The following is a 23529-nucleotide window of genomic DNA, read 5'->3' on the forward strand; positions in this document are numbered from 1 at the left end:
CCCTGTTGCTAGTTAGCCAACCAGCAACGGGCATGAAACTGTATGCAGATGGAGAAGGGCAATCACCCTTAATGGGCGATCAATGGTGAAGGGCAATCACCCTTAATGGGCGATCAATGGTGAAAGGCAATCACCCTTAATGGGTGATCAGGATATGCATAGGGGATTAAGGGGGGGGGAATACAAAGAACACAACAAGCCCTGTTCAGGGTCACCCAGTCTGTCCTTGGGAAAGATGATCACTTATAGAACTATACTGAGGAATCTGTAAAACACCTTATGGATAAAATTGCTCAGATCTACTCTTAGTTCAAAACCAAGCATGGTGCTGGACCATTAGAGATGCCAGGGTAATGGGCTTACCTAATTATCTGGGAATAGTTTGACCCTGTTGGATCTGAGGAAATGGATAAGGTCCTTGTGACTGAAAACATATTAGATCCTTCTCCCTCCTGGTTGGTGAAAGCCTATAGGTCAGTGACCTGCAGGTGGGTTCAGGTAGTGATTAATATATCACTGCAGGAGGGTGTGTTCCTGGCATCAAGGAGGCCTTGGTTTGCTACCTCCTTAAGAAACCCTCATCAGATCCCACATGTCTGGACAATTTCCATCCAGTCTCCTACCTCACCTTTTTGGGCAAAGTGAGTGAAAAAGTGGCATTCTTACTGTTCCAGAGGGTCTTGGACAAAATGGATTATCTGCAACCCTTTCAGTCAGCTTTTGGCCTGGTTATGGGTTGAACTTGTGAGTGGTCTCTGGCAAATGTGGGATGGGACTTGTACATCCATCCTTACTCTCTCTGACCTCTTGGAGACTTTCAATGCCATCAACCATGGTATCTTTTGGGGGCGGCTGCAGGATTTAGGGCTGGGTCGTGCAGTATTCTGCTAATTCAGCTCCTTTCTCCTATGCCAGTTCCAATGTGTGTTAATAGGGAGTGAGAGATCTAGCCCACATCCATGCCACTGTGTGGTGCCACAGGGCTTGATACTCTCTTCACTTCTTTTTAATATCTACACAAAACCTCTATGTAGATCATCTAAGATCAAGGGATAACATGCCACCAGTATGCAGATAATACTCAGCTTTATATCTGCATCATTGGTGATCCAAGTGATGCTGTGACTTTCTTTTTGTAGTGACTAGAGACTGTGGGTATTAGGAAACAACAGGTTTCAGCTGAACCCTGGTAAGTTGGAGTAGCTATGGGTTCAAGGAAACTCAGGATCCAGAAGCTTAACCTGTTTCGTTCTGGATGGGACTGCACTACTTCAGACAGACCCAGTGCACAACCTGGGGGGTTCTCCTGAACCTGTGATTTCTGCTTCATGGATAGAAGGGCTTTTGTGCAACTTTGTGTTGTGCACCAGTTGTGCTCTTATCTGGATCATGAAGCCATGCACACAGTTGCTAATGCCCTTGTCTTCCTTTGATTGATTACTGAATCATGCTCTACATGAGGCTACCCTTGAATAGTAATCAGAAACTATAGCTGGTACCAAATATAGCACCACACTCAGTTCTGAAGGCCTCCAGGGTGGTGAATATAACACTATATTAGAACAACATTAGAAATCAGTTTGCCTATGAGCCCAATTCTACATGTTAGTTATTTCCTTTGAAGCCCTATATGGCATGGGTTCAGGATATCTGAGGAGCCATTTCACTGAACGGGCCACATTTACTCCAGTGCTAAGGAACTCTGGCAGACAGAGTCAAGAAGAAGAGTTTTTTTCATCTGGGGCCTTGATCCTGTGGAATACTCTGTCACCAGAGGTGAGCACTACACTCATCATTTTGGCCTTTTGAAAGGGAATCAACACTTTTACCAACTGACTTGGGGCCTGACTGGAAGTGATTTCTGAAGTAAAAAGATCCAGACATCCCTGTGCTGTCTGTCACTTTGGTTCTTCTTTTTTATATAGTTTTGATTTTTTTAATTATTTCTCTGTTTATCTTTCTGCTGTTTGTAAGCTGCCCAGAATCACCTTATAGGTGAGATGGGCAGCACATAAATTTAGTAAATAAATAATGCACAATTTTTATGGCCTTTCAGAGCTCTGCAGAAGATAAAACTACCTTCTATAATATTTTATATAAGCAACAGGTGATGGTGGAATGTGAAAAGCTTGAGAAAAATGATAAGGCTCCAAATTCAATTATTTAATTTTCAAAGGAGGAGGAAACTTAAGAAAAGAATCTAGTGGGATGGCAAATGCAGAAGAAAAACTATCAGGTTATGACTAGGAAGAGTAGTGGGAAGCAAATCAACTGACCTGCTTTTTTTCTGAAGATACTGAGAAGAAGAAAGTCTTGATCCTCCTTCATGACAAGACAAATTTGCAGATATACACCAAGCTGGGGGGAATAGCTAACACTTTAGATGATAGACTCAAGATTCAGAAGGACCTTGACAGACTTGAACACTGTGCCTTATCCAACGAAATGAAATTTGACGATGAGAAAAGTAAGGTCCTATACTTAGATGAGAAAAATCAAATGCACAAATATAGAATAGGTGGTACTTGGTTCAGTAACAATTGTGAAGGAGATCCAAGTGTACTAGTAGGCCACCTCTTAAGTATGAACCAGCACTGTGCTGCAGTACTAAAGAAGCTAATGAAGACCCAGATTGCAGTAATAGAATGATAATTTCAAGATCACATGAAGTGATAGTAGTGATTTATACTACACTGTTGATGCCGTGCTTGGAATACTGCATCCAATTCTGGTTGCCACAGTACAAATAAGATTCTGAAACTCTAGAAAGAGTGTATTGAAGAGCAACAAAGATGACAAGCAGTTTGGAGGCGAAATCATATGATGAACGGTCAAGGAAGATAGCTATGTCTAGTCTATCAAAGAAAGGATAACTATCTTCTAATACTTGAAGGGCTGTCACAGAGAAGAGGAGATTGACTTATACTACAAAGCACTTGAGCGTAGAACAAGAAGTAACAGATAAAGGATAATTACAAAGAGATCCAATCTAGAATTAAGAAATTTTCTGATAGTGAGAACAATTGATCAGTGGAATAGCTAGCCTTCTGAAGTTGTGGGTACTCCATTACTGGAGGTTTTCAAGAAGAGACTGGACAGCCATATCTCTGTAATGGTATAGGGTCTCCAACCATGGGTAGGGATTGGATTATAAGGCCTCCAAGGTCTGTTCCAACCCAATTATCTATGTTCTACATCTTACCTGCCATGGCTGTATCATCTGGAGTGTCGGATGGTCCCCAACGCACATCTTCCTCTTACTTATTTGGGAGGAAAAGGCAGCATTAAGGACCCAGGCCACAACCTGGATTGTTGTGGAAATAATGGAGCCATCCTCAGACAGGATTCTTTCAACCAGATCTTGGGGTGGAGTTTCCCAACTATCTTTTTCAAGACATGCATTCCAAATTTTCTTAGACAACAAGGGGCTTGAGTAGGAACACTGAAATGCTGTCTTCCCAAACTGTCCACTAGCAAAGTAATGCAAATTTAAATCATAATATTGTGTCTTTTTCTTTGTCTGAGTCGAGAAGGATAATAAAAGATGGTTACGTTGGAGATTAACCATTTGATAAAAAAAATCTCACACTTATATCTGCCAAAGCTGTGGCAATCCATACTCTTCCCCCAAACTGGATTTCACTATGGTCAATGTTTCGTATCATCATAGCAAGTATTAATGTGGCCTCAAAGTTCAATTGACAAACAATACTTTTTACTTTAGTATCTCTAAAATATTGAAAGATATGCTTTTTTGCCCCTTCATTCTGAAGCTTGGGTAAGCTTTCAGAGAAGGCAACACAGACTCCTTTCCTTATGGCTCCTGGCAAAAAGTTTCTTTTGAACTTTTCTCCGCTTTCATTGTCCGGAGCAGCGAGGCCAATCCACGTCCATCGGAAATGCAGGAGCAACTTGACAATTGCCAAGTGAGGAGGTTCTTGCTTTGGACTCACTCGGTAGAAAAAAGGGAAATGATGTTTCTGCTCTGGAATGTGGCTGATGACCCCATAGTTGATCTAAGATGAAATAGAAAAGATGGTTGATTGCTTTGCTTTTAAGGACACAAATAAATGTTTACCTCCTTGCATCTGTCCTTGAGCTATGATATGTGGTCTCTCTGTCTTGCACCACTTGCCTCTGTTCCCAGTCATAGCCAGTTATCAACTTTCTGCCAAGATCACAGGTTTTTCACATCTTGAACAGTGGAAGAACGAAGGGCCAAAATACTACAGAAATTCTAGCTTAGCTATCTATGCCTCCATGTCATGCCCTGGGAGAGATGGAATAATATGTGAATTTAGCAAAAAATATGTTTCAGCTGGGAGTGTTTGCAGTGTTTTTAAGTGAAGATAGAGGAAAAATCTTCTTAAAATAACATTTCCCCTCTTTTCTTCCTTTACTGTCCTTGAGATTTTCTTTCAATTTGATTGGAATAAGGGAGAAGAGATGTTTTTTCCTCCCAAGTCATGTGACTGCTCTGATTGGAAGACAGGAAGAAGAGGCAGAAGGATTTGTACAGAAGTTGCAAATTTCATGTGCAGGATGGTTGACAGCATTTAAGTTGAGTTATGGAGAAAGGTTTGTTCGGTTGCAAAACCTCTGTCAAACCTTTGTATCTTCATTTAAAAAAACTAAGATGCACAAAGATGTCAGAACAAAAAAAAAATTGAATGCATGTTGGAAATATACTATTTCAGGTAACCTTTAAGCTCCAAACTGACTCATTTTATGTATTCTCTGACCATATTTGGACTATTGTGAGATTTGGCAAAGTGAAATTAGCTTCAATATTCAAACATACCTGTGGGATTTTGTAGATGCCCAGCATGGTTGAAATGGAATTAAAGAGTTCAGAATTTGTTGCTTCAAGAACTGCCAGCAGATTCTTTTGTTTTCCACATCTGTAGTTTGGGACATTCTCTTGCCCTCTAGATAGCAAATCCATGATAACATCATGTGTTATTCTTGCATTGAAATAGTTCTCATAGATGCTGTAGCCCAGAGTGATGTTTGGTAACAGCCTTGGGTTCTGGTTGATCTCATGAATGGCAAAAAAGAAGGGTAGGATGTGCCCGAAGCTCATCATTTGTATACTGCAAGTTAAGAGATTTCAGTTGGACTTTATCTTGATTTTGAGATTTCCTGTTCAATTCATAAAATCACATCATATTTTCTAAAGCTGTTCCTTTTAGGACAGTTGTATTCTTGCCTTATGTGTCTACTCTGGAAAGTTCAGAAATCCACAATCTGAAATCAGTGATGGAAAGCTTTACTCAAACAACTAGAAGACTGTTTGAACTCCTTCAAGCTCTGTGTCATTGGTATCCATTCCTGGCCATTGTGATCTCCTGTTTGATTATTGCAATGAACTCTACATCAAGCACCCTCAAATAGCAATTGTAACCTGATGCAGAATGTAGTTTCATGGGTAGTAAATTATATCAATTATTTGTTATATGTAACACTACTACTCCATTATCTGCACTAGTTGCCAGTGTGCTTCTGTGTGCAATTCAAGCTATTAGTTTGCCACCTTTAATGCACTTCATGGATTGGAACTGAGTTATCTGAGGAACAGTGTTTTCAAAGTGGCTTCTACCTGTCCAATCTGATCTGGAAGGATTCTTTAGGTTCCATTGGCCCAAATGAACAAAGACTCACAACAGAAATCAAGGACAACAAAAAAAGTTTTTTCCAACATATTAACAACAACAAAAAAGTCAAGGAAACTGTAGGCCCACTAAAGAGAGAAGATGGCAAGGAAATTACAGGCAACAGGGAGAAAGCAGAGCTGCTTAACTCATACTTTGCATCAGTCTTCACACAAAAAGAAACCATAGCCTAACACACCAAAAAAAAACCACTGCAAAAGACATACTAAAAACAAAAATCAAAATAAGCAAGAAAATGGTAAGAGAACACCTATCCAACCTTGATGAAAATAAATCACCAGAACCGGACAGATTACATCCCAGAGTTCTGAAAGAGCTGGCAGATGTTTTCTCAGAACTGTTACACCACATCTTTCACAAATCCTGGAGCATCGGGGAAGTACCCGAGGATTGGAAAAGGGCTGATGTGGTCCCCATCTTCAAGAAAGGAAAAAAAACAGACCCAGAAAACTACAGACTAATCAGTTTAACATCAATACCTGGGAAGATCCTAGAAAAGATAATCGAAAAACAGATGTGCAAACAACTAGAAGCAAACAAAATCATAATTAGCAGCCAGCACGGGTTTGTTAAAAACAGATCATGCCAAACCAATCTTATCTCATTCTTCAATAAAGTGACCAAACTAATAGACCAGCGAAATGCAGTGGACGTTGTATGCTTAGATTTCAGTAAGGCATTTGATAAAGTGGACCACAATCTACTCCTTGGTAAGCTAGAAAAAGGTGGAATAGACAACATCACTACCAGATGGACCTGTAGCTGGCTGACAAACTATACTCAATGAGTAGTCCTCAATGACACTACATTCACATGGAGAGAAGTAAGCAGTGGGGTACCACAAGGTTCTGTCTTAAGCCCAGTACTCTTCAATATCTTCATAAATGACTTAGATGAGGGAATTGAAGGGGAACTCCTCAAATTCACAGATGACACCAAACTGACAGGAGTAGAGTAGCCAACACCCCAGAAGACAAACTCAGGATCCAAAAAGATCTTGACAAACTTGAACAATGGGCCCTATCCAACAAAATGAGTTTCAATGTGGAGAAAAGCAAAGTCTTACACCTGGCTTAAAAACAGTAACTGTGAGGGGGACCTTGGAATCCTAGTGGATGATCACTTAACTATGAGCCAGCAGTGTGCAGCAGCAACCAAAAAAACTAATACAATCCTGGGTTGTACAAACAGAGGCATAGAATCAAGATCACACAAAGTATTAATACCACTTTATAAAGCCCTAGTAAGACCACACCTTGAACACTGCAGCTAATTTTGGTCACCATATCACAAAAAAGATGTTGAGAGTTTGGAAAAAATTCAGAGAAGAGCAACTAAGATGATCAAAGGCCAGGAGACCAAAACATATGAAGAACGGCTGCGGAACTTAGATTTGGCTAGTCTAAAGAAAAGAGGAAATAGGAGAGACATGATAGCAGTATTCCAGTATCTGAGGGGCTGCCACAAGGCAGAGGGGGTCAGGTTGTTCACCAGACCACCAGAGGGAAGGACGAAAAACAATGGTTGGAAACTAATCAAAGAGAGAAACAACCTGGAATTAAGGAGAAATTTCCTGACAGTGAGGACAATCAACCAGTGGAACAGCTTACCCCCAGAAATCATGGGTGCTCCATCACTGGAAAGTTTCAAGAAGAGACTGGATATTCACCTGTCTGAGATGGTACAGGTTCTCCTGCTTGAACAGGGGGCTGGACTAGAAGACCTCCAAGGTCCCTTCCAGCTCTATTCTAGTCTAAATGTGGATTGGTGGAACACAGAAGCTTTGTCCTTTCTGCCATAGTACCTGAACTCTGGAAAATCTTTGCTCTGAGACACCTGTGCCTCATCTAAGGCAGCCAAAGCTAGAGGGGGCTTCAGCTTGGAGATATGAAGTTCTTCCTTGATTGTGCTTGATGGAAGAAAATTAGAAGAGCTCAATTCTGAAATAATATGATGAGAATTGGGTCAGACTCTTCTGGAATTATAAAGTATACTTCCAAAACTCTATAATTTGTTCCTTTTAAGTACTTATTTAATATGAAGATTCAAATCATATCTCAAAGGCTCACCAGGCTGCCTATATGTTCTGATGACTTTTGCATCTTTTAATTCCTTTTTGTTTCTTTCAGATTATTCACCTATAAGAGCCTATAATCTTACCTTGCAAAATTCAGAAGAAAACAAGAATTTGCTAGCCATGACAAGGCCTTCCCTCCCTAATACCAATGTTAACATTCCTTTGCCATAAAATAATCTTATACTTTTATTGTTATCATCTTTTCAAAGAGTATACTTATAGAATAATATTTTATTATATTTGCGTAATTTTCAGCAGAAGACGGCTAATGTTTTATATGTCAATATTCAAAATTATAGCATATAAAGTGTTTATGTTCATATCGGCCATCACAGATATTAATCCTTTTACCCTGCAAATAGTCCTGTAGTGTCATACGATGAATATTAATTTAATTGTTTTAATTATTTTCCTCATTATTTGTAAGAACCTGTTCTTTCATATGAGAGGATTGTAAATTTTAATTTTATTGTTAGTTTATGCTGATTCAGCGACTGAATGTAATACTTAAAATAAGATTATTTTCACAATATCAAATCAATAATTCTCTATGTCAAGGCATATAATAATAACCATATGTCATGGTTGAGGCTTGGCTCACTTCGCAAATCCTGCACAGAGCCAGACTAGAAGCAATGTGGGGAGGTAATGGATTGGAATGTAGGTGACATATTAGCGGGGTAAGGAATACAAAGAGCACCAACGTCTTAAAGATAAGACAGAGTCAGACTACTATGAAATCTGGGGAACTTTTTATGATTGGCTGAAAAGAGAATACGGTTAAAAGATAGTTAACATCAATTTAGATGGAAGAAGAAGGAGCAGATAAGGAGGGAGACCCAGGCGACATAGTATTGAATAACTGGAGGTTGTATACATATTTATAGACATATATACTGAGAAGGTNAAAGAGAAGGAAGGGAGAAAGAAGGTAGAGAAGAAGGAGTGGGGATGCAGTGAAAGGGGAAATGGGCGAGCAACACCAAAAGTCATGTGTATGTATTTATTTCATTAAAAGTATCTTATATATAAGAATGTAAAAAGAATGTATGTTAATATCTGATAAATATCACGGTATATGTATGGGGGAGAGTTTGGAAAAAAAATAAATAAATTAAAAAAAAAAAAAGAGCACCAACGTGTAGCCTGAGACAATACCAGTGTCCCAAAGTAACCAGCTTGGAAAATCCATTAGATGAAGTGTCTGTTACCCAAACAAAATGAATGTAACTGATTGGAGGGAATGAAGTGACAATGGGAGGATCGGGGGAAAAGGGGGGGAATGTTTAACGAAGCTATTTACACGTGGAAACATTAGAATTGGCTTTGCTACTTCAATATCCATGTTGGCTCAGTAAATTATACTCTGGGCAACAGAAATGTCCAAGGAGTATTTATTTGCTGCATGAACTGAGTGAGACTGTTGACACCATATATCAGAAATGAAGTTTTCTTTGAAATAGATTAAATGACTTCTATTAAAACCAATTCCCTTCTAAATCAGATGGCTTATTTCACACTTTCACAGTATCACATCTATATTACATCCAGTATTACTTGCTGTGCCTTCTGCCATGGTGTTTGGGTTCTTTATCCCTTTTTAAGGATCTCATTAGTCTGAATAAAATGTAAGCAGGAAGAGGATGTTCCTGCCATGCAAAGCAAAATGTCAGCCTCAACTCCTTTGTGAGAGCCCTAGTTGCACACAAGCCATCTTGTGGAAAAAAGCTGGAAACCAAAGGGTGAGAACTGTGGCTGCTTGTCCGGGGGGGGGGGGGGGGGGGGGGGGGGGGGGGGGAAGGGTGGAATGATAGATAGATAGATAGATAGATAGATAGATAGATAGATAGATAGATAGATAGATAGATAGATAGATAGATAGATAGATAGATAGATAGATAGATAGATAGATAGATAGATAGATAGATAGATAGATAGATAGATAGATAGATAGATAGATATAGATATAGATATGCATCATGGAGAACATAGAAGAGAATGGGAAAATAAAATGGGAATGGATCTCAGTTCTTTACCTTCAACTAAAAGGGGACCTAGTGATTCTCTGTGGTTTCATAGAAAGTTATTTTGTGAACAGCCAAGACTCCCCACCTTCAGTTTAAGCCTTTTCCTTAATGCAAATGAAGAGAGGGAAGGGTAACAGAGACCAAGTACCGGGTAATGGGAATCATCCATATTAAAAACAAGATAAACAAGATAAAATTAATCACAAGAGTTAAGTACACTTCAGGAATTACCTTTGAAATCTGTTACTCGGAGGCTTAAAGAAAATGTATGGTTTAAATATAGTGCTAGATGTAGATATGATTCCACCAATCAGGAAGTCTCCTGGCTTGTAGTAATTAAAATGCTTTCCCTCTTTTTGCACATGCAATGGACATTTGGTCATCATTGTGCCACAGGGAAAATGGGACACCAGGAGAAGCAGCAGCAGCAGTATTTCACATATCATGATGGAGATCTTCTGTAGTTCTCTGAGACAGGCACCCAGTGTCTTTGGCCTCAGAGCTGCCTAAGAAGAAGCACAATTTTCTTGCCAAAAACCACAGATGCACTGACTTGGTCAAGCAAGATGACATGAAGTCCGCAACATTAAAAGGGCAGCATTAAATTTCAGACCTTCACAATTCTGACTTCTGGAATCTCACCATATGTTCTCCATTGCCCTTGTGGTACTTATGAACCAGATTCTCAGACCTTTTGTCAGTGTTACTAAATATTTGCTGATGAAAGTTATTAAGTATCCCTTCCTAGGTTTCTAAATGACTATGAGTCGAGAGAAGTCCCTAGCAAGAGAAAGAAATAATTGTAATTTTGATAATTATACAGGGATATAGGTCACAGTTGATTCTCTGAATGACATTATTTATTTGTGTGCATGGGGGAAAAAATCTCTACATGACTCATTAGCATAGTTCTTATTTAACAGTCATCCAAATAACAATTCAGGAATGTTTTATTTCCTTTACTTAAGAAACCTATTCTTGAAATACTAAAGTTGCAATATTTTTTTCACCAATAGGAAAGTGAAATGTGGTCTATAGTGTAACTTTCCTCCCCTGGGACATTTAGTAAAAAGAAAAAAAAGTCCTGCCTTTAATTGTGAACCTTTGGAAGATCTTTCTTTATACCTTAAAAAGCCTGTATGGACCCATGATGCCATACCACAGAACCCTTACACAATACTAAATATTGAATAAAGAGTCCAGGAATCAGCTCACTCTCTTCCTTAATCCCTTCCCAAATGTGTTCATTTTGCTGTCTCTTTCAGTGTCTCAGTGCCTTATGGGTCTTATGGGTGCCTTATGGGTCAGATCCTCCATAAGGTCATTTCTTCCTCTAGTTCTAAAGTGGAAGGATGAATTGGCCTGAAACAAAAAAGTGTTATCTGTAATCATCAAGGTCAAATTTATTCATTTCACACATGGCATATCATACATGCTCTTGCTGTCATGGTTCCGAAAGATGAAACTCTTCAAAGAACTTTGAGGCATTGTTTACCTTTAAAAAATCTTTAATCAAGCAGCATAGCTTCGGTACTATATAGTTGAAGCCAAAATCTGACTTCCCCTCCCTTCAGCACATACATCAAAGCACAATTCCCTCCTACAACTAACAGTCATAAATCACATCCTCCAGTTAGTATGAAATGCTGGCTTCCCACCCAATTTCCTCTCCCACCATTCTTTATCAGTTCTTGTTACAATATTGTATGTCTAACTAATTCCCATCGCATTCCTCCCCCTCCCCCCAGCATCATATAACTCTAAGAGTAAGACAACATAAAGAAAAAGGCTGCATCCCCATCATTGTCAAAGCAAGAACATCCAATGTTAGCAGCGTTGACACTTGCAATATATATAAAACATTTCACCTAGAATGAGTTTCTGCTCAATTACTCAAAAGCAGAAATAATCAAACCAGTACTCTCATCCTATCAGCTGGCAGCTCAAGTAACCATTTGAGCACAGATAAGAGAAAAAATTCCAATAGCCAGTGACTTTAAGGGACTTCTGCCCTTAAAGTCACCCTTCTCCTCCTCCTCCTCCTCCTCCTCCTCCTCCTCCTCCTCCTCCTTCTTCTTCTTCTTCTTCTTCTTCTTCTTCTTCTTCTTCTTCTTCTTCTTCTTCTTCTTCTTCTTCTTCTTCTTCTTCTTCTTCTTCTCCTTCTTCTTCTCCTTCTCCTTCTCCTTCTCCTTCTCCTTCTCCTTCTCCTTCTCCTTCTCCTTCTTCTTCTTCTTCTTCTTCTTCTTCTTCTTCTTCTGCCATATCCTTATCGGATGTTGGCAATCATGTTGTCACCCTTAAGGATGTTAAATGGTTCCCAACTCACAACAATGGTTGTTGGATACAAGATGGGCTGGCTTGGGTGTGGGCGAAGCTCTATTTTATGGAAAGTGTTATGGAAAATGTTATGGAAAACTCCTGGTTCTAGGGAGCTACCATGATTCCAAAACTGTGGGACACTTAGATTTTGTGAAAACACTACACTTGGTAAAAAGGCAATTTTGGTGGCCATCCCTTAAAAAAGGCATTGAGAGCTATGTAGCCAGTTGTCCTGTGTGTGCCTCAGCCAAGCAGTGGCAAGGGAAAATGCCAGAACTCTTTCAGACAGTAGCTGAGCCATCAGTACCTTGGAGAGAGATTTCTATGGACTTTATTGTGGCACTCCCCAACAGCATGGGAAATACAGTAATCTGGGTGATAACTGTTTTATTTCCCAAGCAAGTGCATTTTATCCCATGTCAGAAAATCCCATCTGCCCAGGGCCTTGGAAAATTATTTCTGCATCACATTTATCATCTATATGGAGCATCCCATTGCATCATCTCAGACAGAGGGGTGCAATTGAACTGCAAGTTTTGGCGTGCTTCCCTGGACCTATTGGATACTGTCCAAGGACTCAGTTCCAGTCATCACCCCCAAACGAATGGGGTGTGTGAATGAGTGAACTCAGTAATGGATCAATACCTCAAGATTAGATGCTTCATTAATTATCAACAAGACTGATTGGACTGATCTCTTGCCATTTGCAGAAGTGGCATACAATAACTCTGTGCACAGCAGCACTGGTTTCCCCCTTTTCTGAGTGGCTACTGGTCAAGACTTCAAACCCATGCCTCAACTCCCTATCAATGACCCTGCAGTGCTGTCTTTGAAAGAATGAGTTTCCCAACTACAAAATACCTGGCATATTGTATGAAAGTTTCTCTCAGAAGCTCATGATGCCTATAAAGCACAAGCAGACAAAGAGAACTGAGCCAAAGCCTTTCAGTCTGAGAGACCAAGTTTACCTTTCCCCACATTTCTTATAGTCACTGCAACTCTCCAAGAAATTGGGACCTACGTTTGTGGGAACTTTCTCCATCAAACACATTGTTAATCTAGTCACAATGGAATTAGACCTCCCAAACTCCCTCTGCCAGGTCGATTTGGTCTTTCACTGCAGTTTACTAAAACCTTAGATTTACTCACCCCTTAGACCAATTCCTCCCTCTGTACCTGAACTGTTAATGATAGAGGGGGAACAACATCTTGAAGTGAAGGAGATTTTGGACTCCTGCATGCATAGGGAGAACATCCAATATCTAGTGGTATGGAAGGATTTCCCCACAGGCCAGAATGAATGGGCCAATCATTGGCATGTTAGAGCCCCTAGATTAGTGAAGCACTTTCACAATCAACATCCTGACAAACCTAAATGAGTGTTCTAATCTTGTTTTCCTCTCCCATTTTGTTATATTTTGTTCTGCAGGTTTAGTCCCTTTCTTTTGGGGTGGCAGCATGTCGGATCCCATTATGGGTGCCCTGGTATTCTGTTGGAGGGGGCAGAAGGAGGCTCAGGGGGAACATTTTTTTCATTCTTTCACTTTTGCTGTAACCACATGGGAATTAGGAAAGGGGACTGTCTTCAGAGATGGAATGAACTCCTTCCCAGCTGGATCTAGCCTGACTGCAAGGTTGCTGCATCCTGTATCAATGCTGCTAACATTGGATGTTCTTGCTTTGACAACAGATGAAAATCCAGCCATTTTCTCTATGCTTTTAGAATTAGTTGGTGCTGGGAGGGGTTATTGGGATGAGAGTTCAGTTAGTCATAATAATAATAACTCTGCCACGGAAACCCAAGGACAAACAGGGTCCAGAGCTGATAACATTTTGGCGGGCTGGAGAGCTGGGGAGAAAGCCCATGCTTCAAGCTAATTGGGGAATGTGCTTTATCACTGTTTATTGGAGGTGGGAATTGTACTTTGTTACTTTGTATCCAGGGGAGGGATACAAAGGATGACCTGTTATCTGTCCTGTACCTCCGTGCTCTCAAAACAACCTTGCAGCACTGTATTGGCTCCCAGTGGACTGGTCAGCATGGTTAGGTTTAGGAATGGGAAGAATAGCTTGGTGCTTTTCGTGGGATCATTAGATTCCACCTGACTTTATTGCAACCACTGTTTCTCAGTAAAAGTTCTTTTGATTAACCACATGGTGTGAAGAGTTGTGCTTTCCTGAGAGGATTAGCTGAGGAAGGTCCTTACAGTCATATCTTATTAAGTACATTAGATAAAGGAAATGTGTTTTTATAATGCTCTCTCTTAATTGGTTTCAGTAGATATATGGTTAGTGAAATTTTATGATTCTTCCTATATATATATATATGGATTATGGTAAAAGAAAGTAATAATTCAAAAGAAAATGACCTCTTACAGATCTTTAGTATAGCTTATTATATCAATAATAATTGAGACTTCATGTGAGAGAAAGAGAGAGTTCTTAGAACACATAAGGATTTTATTTCCAACTATCCTATTTTATCTTAACAATAACTTGGGTAACAAATAACATTCAAAATCAAGAACTCTCATTATTTTTCATCATTAGATTCTCCTTAGTGTTCATGACAGGTCTAAGAATAATGATGTAACATTTGGGGACAAAAATACAGCCTAGTAAACCAAGGCTGGAAGCCAGGATAGAGAAGATTTGCACAGCCACCATGTATTTCCCTTTAGTGCTCAGGTAGGTGGGGATAAAGGAGACCCAAACACTGCAGAAAACCAGCATGCTGAAGGTGATCCACTTGGCTTCATTGAAAGTCCCCGGAAGCTTGCGGGCCAGAAAAGCCACCAAGAAGCAGATGGCAGCCAGAAAGCCCATGTAACCAAGGGCAGTGTAGAACATGGTGATTGAGCCTTCATTACATTGCAGGAGGATCTGTCTTGGTTGAGAATGCAGGTCAGAATGTGGAAATGGGGGAGAGATTCTCAGCCAGGTAAGGCAGATGCCCACCTGAACTCCAGAGCAGGACAAGACAATGGAGTTGGCCAGACTTTTCCCCAACCATTTCCTCATCCTGCTGCCTGGCTTTGTGGCCAAAAATGCCACCACCACCATGATAGTCTTGGCCAGCAAGGAAGAGACAGCAACTGAGAAAACCACGCTGAAGGTGATTTGTTGAAAAAGGCAGGTCACTTTCTTGGGCCGACCAATGAATAGAAGAGAGGTCAAGAAGGAAAGCAGGAGAGAGACCAGGAGAATGTAGGTGAGATCCCGGTTGTTAGCTTTGACTATGGGGGTTTCTCGATATTTAATGAAGATTCCTAGAACTAAGGCAGTAGTTAGAGACAAAAAAAAGGCAATGATAGCCAGAATGAGACCTAACATTTCTTTGTAGGACAGGAAAGTCTCAACTTTGGGGACACACTGATCTCTCTTCTGATTGGAATGCTGTTCATCTGGACACTTTTCACATTGGGCCACATCTGGAAAACATAAATTGCTATTTTTCTCTCTTTTTTAAAAGAAAAATATTTTTATTACTGGAACAATGTATAAAGAAAAACATGCTTTACATTGGATTTGACACTTGAATAACACAAAAAGAAATAATTTCTAAGCATGAATAAAGTAGAAAATGCTTATAGAAAAACATTGCCACCATCCTTTCTCTTTATTTGTCAATTGCAGAACTGTCTTTCTAAAAACTATGTTATGTCCCAAAGTTCTAAATTCTTTGTGTGGTATCTATGGTAGCCATTCTTGCTACTGCTATCATAGATACTTTAGATATTGTGAATTTTCCCATTGCAGCAGATTGTCCAATCTTACCTCCCAATGTGACATCACTGAAAAAAAATGTGTCTTTCCAATTCTGGAGAATTATACCTCAAAAGAACATTTGTAGAATTATAACTCAAAAGAACATTTGTAGAATTATACCTCAAAAGAACATTTGGGATTTCAGGTCAATGTTTATGTTTAGTTTTTTTTTTTAATATTGTAATGCATTTTGTTCTCTGAATTTTGAGTTTGTTTGCATCACTACCACAAATGATAAAATATTCCTTTTTGTTATGGGATTTCCTACATCTATTTTTCTATGATTTGTTTGTTTTATCAATTGTTGATATAATTGTATACTGTCTGTAAAACATTTCATCTTATAGTATAACCTGGAGTGAATTTTCTGGATTTTTCTTTTCCAAAACTGTTATTTTTTTATACTGCAATTATTTATTTGATATTTTGTATCCATTCTATCATACAGTTGTTTATTTGTTCCATCTCCATGTCCTATTTCAAAAAAACTATTTATACTGTATATGCCTCCTAATAGTTGATCTTGGCTTTGTATACCTATTTCTGTCATCTCTCAAGATTTCTCCATCTTTGTCAATATTACTTTTTACTGTTTCAGCAGTTTCCAAAAACATCCACTATGGTAAAATGCTACTTTTATTGAATACTGAACACTGCTGTGTCTTGATTCTTTTCCTGAGTGTGGATGCAGCACACTGGCATAGGAGATTAAATCTTGATTACTATATTTGTCCCTAGAATAAAAGGCTGATACTCCTTTTTTGTCTTTGAGCCACCTACCTTCCTGCGTGGAGATTGTTCCTTCCATACATGGAGAACAGTCATAGCAGCACACTGGTTCTCCTTCTCTTGTGAGCTTGGTATATCCTGGGAGGCAATTTTTAGTACATCTAGAAAAGGGGGTCTTCTAAACAGAAAGAAAATTATGGAAATATATGGATTAGGGCAGTGGTTCTCAACCTTTTTAATGCCGCGACCCCCAACCGGTCGTAAGTCGAGGACTAAACCGGTCGTAAGTCGAGGACTACCCAACCGGTCGTAAGTCGAGGACTTTCCCTGCCTGGGAGTGCCACGCATGCATGGTTCCGCCCCCTGCGCCGGCCGAGGCGTAGCTGGCAAGCGGCAGAGACGGAGCAGGCCGACCACCAGCTGGCCCAGTTCAAGGGAGGTAAGGCACCCGCTGGAAAAGGGGAAAAAATGGCGGACAGCCTTGCTTGGCGACCCCCGTGAAATGGTCGATTGACCCCAAATGGGGTCGCGACCCATAGGTTGAGAACCGCTGGATTAGGGAATTGCTTCTATACTGGAAGTCAGTGCCAAGATAGGTTCATGAACTCAGAAGATACTTTCAAGATTTTTTCTAAATATAATAAAATTATTTTTGTTTGGGTGATTTCAGCAGCATATCCCAGAGTCCTTTCAATATTCAGTAAAGACTGATGACTTTCTTCCAAACATCTTTTCCCAGTGAGAAGCAACCTGCATTTGGATTTCATATCCCATCAATTTTGTTTTGAATTAGATTTAGGTAGGAAAAATGCAAATAGATAGGTACAAAATAAGTAGTACCTTGCTCACAGAAGTAACTATGAGAGAGATCTGGGTGTGCTAGTGCAGCAGCCCCCAACCTTTGTGGCTCAGTGGCCCGGCTGTGGGGGGAGAGAGGGGAACTGGGCTGCATTTGTGGCAGGCTGATGCATGTGTGCACATGCATGCAGCCCTTGCACAAGTGAACGCCAGCACACATGTGTGCAGCTTGACTTGTGTAAGCAGTGGGCTGTCATGTGCTCCAGCCACTTGTCTGCCAATTCTGAATAGGCCACGGCCTAGTAGTGGGGCCATGGCCTGGGGGGGGGCACAATTGGAATAGTAGAAAGTGTGCATAGAAGACTAGAAAACATGATAAAGAGTCTGTAGGCTAAATTATATAATGAACAGTTGAGGGAACTAGATATCTATCTATCTCACAAAGAGAAGCACAAAGAGGGACAATGACCCCCAATATTTGAGGATTGATCACAAAGAAGAGGGAATTAGATTTATTCTCCAAAGCACCAGAGGGCAGGCCAAGAAGTAATGGGTGAAAGCTTGTTAAAGAGAGGTCCAGCCTAGAAGTAAGGAGACATTTCTGACAGTGAGAACAATTAATCAATGGACTAGCTTGCCTCATGTAGTTGTGGGTGCTCTATCACTGGAGATTTTGAAAAATAGACTTGACAACTATTTGACTGGGAGGTTTCCTGCCTTGAACAGAGGGTTGGGATAGAAGATCTTTGAGGTCCCTTCCAGCCCTATGATTTTATGTTCTATGAATTGCCAATGGTAAGAAATGGTGGATGGTGCAGTTCAAAGCATTGGAAGGAGAAGGTTTCTTGGTCATATCTTAGCAGTTGGTAGAACACCATTTCACATAACATGCCCTCATGTCTTTGCTTTCTTCCATCATGTATCTCTTGGATCTCAATTTACTACTAACTCAGTCTCAAAGAAAGCTGGTCTGAACAAAAAAAGTAAGATAACACCTGTCAGATCTTAATGAATGAAAATCACTGGGACTTGATGGATTATATCTCAGAGTTCTGAAGGAGCTGGCAGATGTCATCTCAGAACCATTGTACTATATCTTTCAAAAATCCTGGCGCACCGGGAAATACCCGAGGATTGGAAAAGAGCTGATGTCGTTCCCATCTTCAAAAAAGGGGAAAAAACAGACCCAGGAAACTACAGACCAACCAGCCTAACATCAATACCAAAGATGCTGGAAAAGATAATAAAAAACAGATCTGTGAACATCTAGAAACAAATAAAGGTATAACTAATAGTCAGCATAGGTTTGTTAAAAACAGATCATGCCAAACCAATCTTATTTCATTCTTTGACAAAGTGACTGAATTATTAGACTGGTGAAATGATGTGGACATAGTATATACTTCAGCAAGGCATTCGATGAAGTAGACCAGAACCTACTTCTTGATAAGCTAAAAAAAATGTGGGATAGATAGCAACACCACCAGATGATTTGTAACTGGCTGACAAACTGTACTCAATGAGTCATCCTTAATGGTACTACATCTACATGGAGGGAAATAAGCAGTGGAGTACCAAAAGTTTCCGTCTTAGGCCCAGCATTCTTCAATAGCTTCATAAGTGACTTGGATGAGGGAATAGAAGGGGATCTCATCAAGTTTTGCAGATGACACTAAGATGGCAGGACTAGCCAACACCCCAGAAAACAAGCTCAGGATCCAAAAGAATCTTGGCAGACTTGAACAATAGGCCCTATCCAACAAAATGAAATTTAATGTGGTGAAAAGCAATGTTTTATATATAGACAGGAAAAACCAAAGGTACAAGTACAGATTAGGCAAAACCTGGTTCAAAAACAGTAACTGTGAGAGGGACCTTGGAGTCCTAGTGGACGATCAATTAAATATGAGCCAGCAGTGTGTGGCAGCAGCCAAAAAAGCTAATACAATCCTTAGTTGTATAAATAGAGCCATAGAATCAAAATCATGTGAAGTATTAGTACCACTTTATAAAACTTTAATAAGACCATACCTGGAATACTGCATCTAAATTTGGTAACCACATTACAAAAAAGATGTTTAGATTTTGGAAAAGGTGCAGAGAAGAGCAACTAAGAAGATTAAAGGCTTGGAGAGTAAAACATTAGAACAACTGTTGTAAGGATTGGGTATAGCTAGTCTGGAGAAGAGAAGGAGTGGGGGTGACATGAGTGGTTTCAGTATTTGAGGGGCTGCCACAAAGAAGAGAAGGTCAACTTATTTTCCAAAGCATTAGAGAGCAGGATAAAAAACTGATTAAGGAGAACAGCAACCTAGAGGTTTTGAAAAAGAGACTGGATAACCATTTATCTGAAATGGTATAGGGTCACCTGCTTGAGCAGGGAGTTGGACTGCAAGACCTCCAAGGTCCCTTCCAGCTCTACTCTGAATTTGTAATTTGAACAAGATAAGATAGATAACATTTATTGTCATTTTTTACTGTGGGCAAACAGGCACACATTAAAAATGAAATTCTGTTGCCTGCTCTCAAAAGTGTACACATACCTAACTCACATATAAACGGAGTTCCGGCACCTTTTTTGGATGGAACCTTGTAGGGTAGGCAAGGCGGGTTGTATGACATGTGTGAGTTCCGGCACCTTTTTTTTTTTTTTTTTTTTTAGAAAAAAAGCACTGTCTACACCCGTATATATACTTATAAATATTAATCATTGTTAATCAATAATCATTACTCAATCAAGCATTGAGTAAGATCCAGTAGAATAAATATGTGTAGCTCAGGGTTGAACTGTGGAGTACTTGGTGTACTCTGAATATGGTTGTTTGCTTGCAGACATTTGACTATGCTATCATCAGGCACTGATAATGTTATCAAGCAGTAGCTGTGAGAGAGATCTTGGAGTCTTAGTGGACAATCAATTAAATATGACCCACCAGTGTGCAGCGGCAACCAAAAAAAGCCAATGCAATCCTAAGTTGCATTAACAGAGGGATTCAATCAAGATCTCATGAGGTACTAATACCACTCCATAAAGCCTTAGTAAGACCACACCTAGAATACTGTATTCAGTTTTGGTCTCCACACTATAAAAAAGATGTTGAGACTCTAGAAAAAGTGCAGATAAGAGCAACAAAGATTATTAGGGGACTGGAGGCTAAAACATATGAAGAATGGCTACAGGGACTGGGCATGGTTAATCTACTGAAGAGAAGGACCAGGGGAGACATGATAACAGTGTTCCAATATTAGAGGGGCTGTTACAGAGATGAAGGGATCAGCCTGTTTTCCAAAGCACCTGAAAGCCAGACAAGGAATAACAGATGGAAGCTGATCAAGGAGAGATTCAACCTAGAGATAATGAGATATTTTCTGACAGTGAGAACAATCAACCAATGGAACAGATTGCCTTCAGATGTTGTGGGAGTTTCATCACTGGAAGCTTTCAAGAAGAGACTGGACTCCCATCTGTCAGAAATGGTGTAGGGCAGTGATGGCGAAACTTTTAGAGACCGAGTGCCCAAACTGCAACCCAAAACCCACATGCATCGTCGAGTGCCGGGTGGATGTGGCCCATTGGGTGGGCGTGGCTGTGGTGGTAACGGCAGACTGGGTGGGACTAAAAAGTTCAATCAATCAATTACAACTTTGCAAGATCTTTTTTTTCCCCGCAAGAAGTTGAAATTGATTGATTGATTGAACATTTATTTTTGTACACGGCGGCGGAGGCCTAAAGTGAAAAGGTTTTATAAAACCCAGCTGAAGGCCTAGGAGTGGGGCGACAGTGTGCATGCCCATAGAGAGGGCTCTGAGTGCCGCCTCTGGCACCCGGGCCATAGGTTCGCTACCACTGGTTTAGGGTCTCCTGCTTGGGTGGGGGGGTTGGTCTAGCTGACCTACAAGGTCCCTTCCAACTCTATTATTCTGATTCTGATTCTAATTAAATGTCTGTAAGCAACTATGCTCAATGAGCATCAAGGACTGCCCTGAGTTAGATGCCCTGAAGTAAGTCATTCAGGGTCTAAGGGTTTACAATACCCACAAACAGGCAGACTTGGTTACCGAGTTAAAGGATGTTGGCCATATGATGACACTCTCGTCGATAGAGAACTTGATATCTGAAGAGACTTTTTCTTTTTCAACATCCCCTATTTTCACTCCAGCAGAAGACTTGTTAGGAAATACTGCCCAGTCCATAATATCAAAGTCAGCAACAGGAATTCCAGCCTCATCCAAATAAACATCATCCACAGAAAAATTGTAAATCTTGAAGTTTCTTAGAAAAGGATGGAGCTGAAAAGACAGAGAGAATCACCCTTTTGAGCCCTAAGTCAGAAGTGGGATATTCAACTCAATGCCTCTGTTTGCAAATGTGACAGGACAGGAAGATTATTCTCTTCCTCACTCCTTTCTTCCCTCTATCTCTAAATCTCCCTTTCCCTCTCCCATGCTTTCTCTCTCATACATAAACACATATACATAAACCTTTTCTGTTCATTATTTTCACCTACTCTGTTTTGTGAAATTTCTAATCTCAGATTAGAAACATATTTTAACTGCAGCAACCTCACCCTATTTCTAGAGTTGTTTCCCCACCTCTTATGTTTATCTCCCACCCCTTTGGACTTCTGGAAGGGTATTAAAACTCAATTTTTAAAAATTTGCCTGGATCCTCGAAGGAGCGCTCACTACTGGAGGTGTTTCTTGGGTAAGAAGATATCATCCCTGTGCTGTCCATCTCCTTGGTTCTTGTTTTTTTTTAAATAGTTTTTAAATTTTTAATTGTTTTTCTGTTTATCTTTTCACCGTTTGTAAGACACCAAGAGTGGCAAAATTCCATCTTTAAGTCTCTATCCTCAGATTTATGTTCAGTCACCTCTGCTGTATTCTCCTGGGGGGTTTTTTTGGGGTGGGGGGTGGGGGGAGTGAAATTAAATAGGAGATAAATTGATTTATACTTTCAAAGTTGTTCTGCATTTCTTTGTAGTTTGAGATCGTTGTCCTTTGAATTGGTTGCAGCTTATCATATATTTCCTCTTGTGAAGTATACATTATTTCTGTAAGTCTCACTTTATCTAAACAGCTGTGTTTATTAAAACTTTGAAGGCAGAGATTTCATAATCCTCATCCACCAGTAGGTGTCAGCATTGGCTCATTTTTCAGATCTTTCTAGTCTTTTCCCTCCTTAAAGAGTTAGATTCCTGGCTTCCAATAGCCAAAAGGTTGGAGGAAAAACCCCTCCCTTCTCACTCTCGGAGGTTTGTTTTTTGCTTCTTGGGAATTCTTCTCTTCAGGAAAGTAGGTAGGAAGGAAAAAATCAGTATTTCTTATCCAGATTTCAAACACACTGTTTACAATCAGCTTAGAGTAGAGCTTTTGTCTTCTGTTGCTTGCAGCTGGGGCTAGACAATGGAGTTAGCTAGCCTTTCTCCTGTTGGTTTCTGGAAGGCTTCTCCTGGACCGATCAGGGAGACCACCATCTCTCCTAGGTCCCTGGGACTATCTTCCTTCATTGCCACTTCTCCGGGGGGCTTCTGGCCCATTTAGGATCCCCAATCAGGAAGAAACTCAGCTGGGGGGCTCAGCATCCCGAATCCCTCAACTGCTTTGCTGCTTCACAGGAACCAGAAGTATGATTTAATTCAAATGGAAGAAAAGACAACTCACATTTCAACACTACAGAGCAAATTTGAGGATAAGAAAAAAGACTGGAAAAAACTGGAGAGACAAAAAGTGACAAGTGGAGAGAAAAGGAAGGAAAAAGATTCCTAATAAAAAGGAGTGGGCAAATGCCCATGACAAAGACATTGATTTACTTTCTATATCCACAGCAATACCTATGATCATATGGGAAAACCTTTTGGTCCAGCAAAGTACATTGATTAAGAAAGATTCTGGGCAAAGAAAAAAAATTGAGATGGAAATTAAGAAAATAGATGACGGGGAGGGACTTCCGGTGGCAGGCGCCTTCGCTGGACGCAGCTGTTTGCTGCTCCCGCCTGTTTCTGCGTAAAAGCCGTTTTGACAGCCTGCATCAGCTGTCAAACGGCTTGATACCTTTCCCCTGGGCATAGGGGGAAAGGTGAGCTGCCCGAGGTAGGAGTTGAGTTCCCGAGTCGTCCCTTGTGGACGATGTAGGTGA

General features: G+C 40.2%; 1 protein-coding gene and 1 pseudogene across 1 annotated transcript in view; both read right to left on the reverse strand.

Moving 5' to 3' along the window:
* The window catches only part of LOC114922995, a 19222-nt pseudogene extending 9897 nt beyond the window's left edge, over positions 1 to 9325 (reverse strand).
* A 5290-nt stretch (positions 9326 to 14615) lies between these two features.
* The window catches only part of LOC107293283 (vomeronasal type-2 receptor 26-like), a 16463-nt gene continuing 7549 nt past the window's right edge, over positions 14616 to 23529 (reverse strand). Inside the window, exons 4-8 of the mRNA XM_029285358.1 lie at positions 21450 to 21680; positions 19422 to 19435; positions 16644 to 16770; positions 16401 to 16480; positions 14616 to 15555 (exon numbers count right to left, since the gene is read on the reverse strand). Of these exons, the coding sequence (XP_029141191.1) occupies positions 14616 to 15555; positions 16401 to 16480; positions 16644 to 16770; positions 19422 to 19435; positions 21450 to 21680 (1392 nt within the window). The remainder of the gene's footprint in view (positions 15556 to 16400; positions 16481 to 16643; positions 16771 to 19421; positions 19436 to 21449; positions 21681 to 23529) is intronic.

This window comes from Protobothrops mucrosquamatus, unplaced genomic scaffold (assembly GCF_001527695.2).
Source record: "Protobothrops mucrosquamatus isolate PMUCROS unplaced genomic scaffold, P.Mucros_1.0 scaffold1566, whole genome shotgun sequence".
In the NCBI taxonomy this organism is placed as follows: domain Eukaryota; kingdom Metazoa; phylum Chordata; class Lepidosauria; order Squamata; family Viperidae; genus Protobothrops; species Protobothrops mucrosquamatus.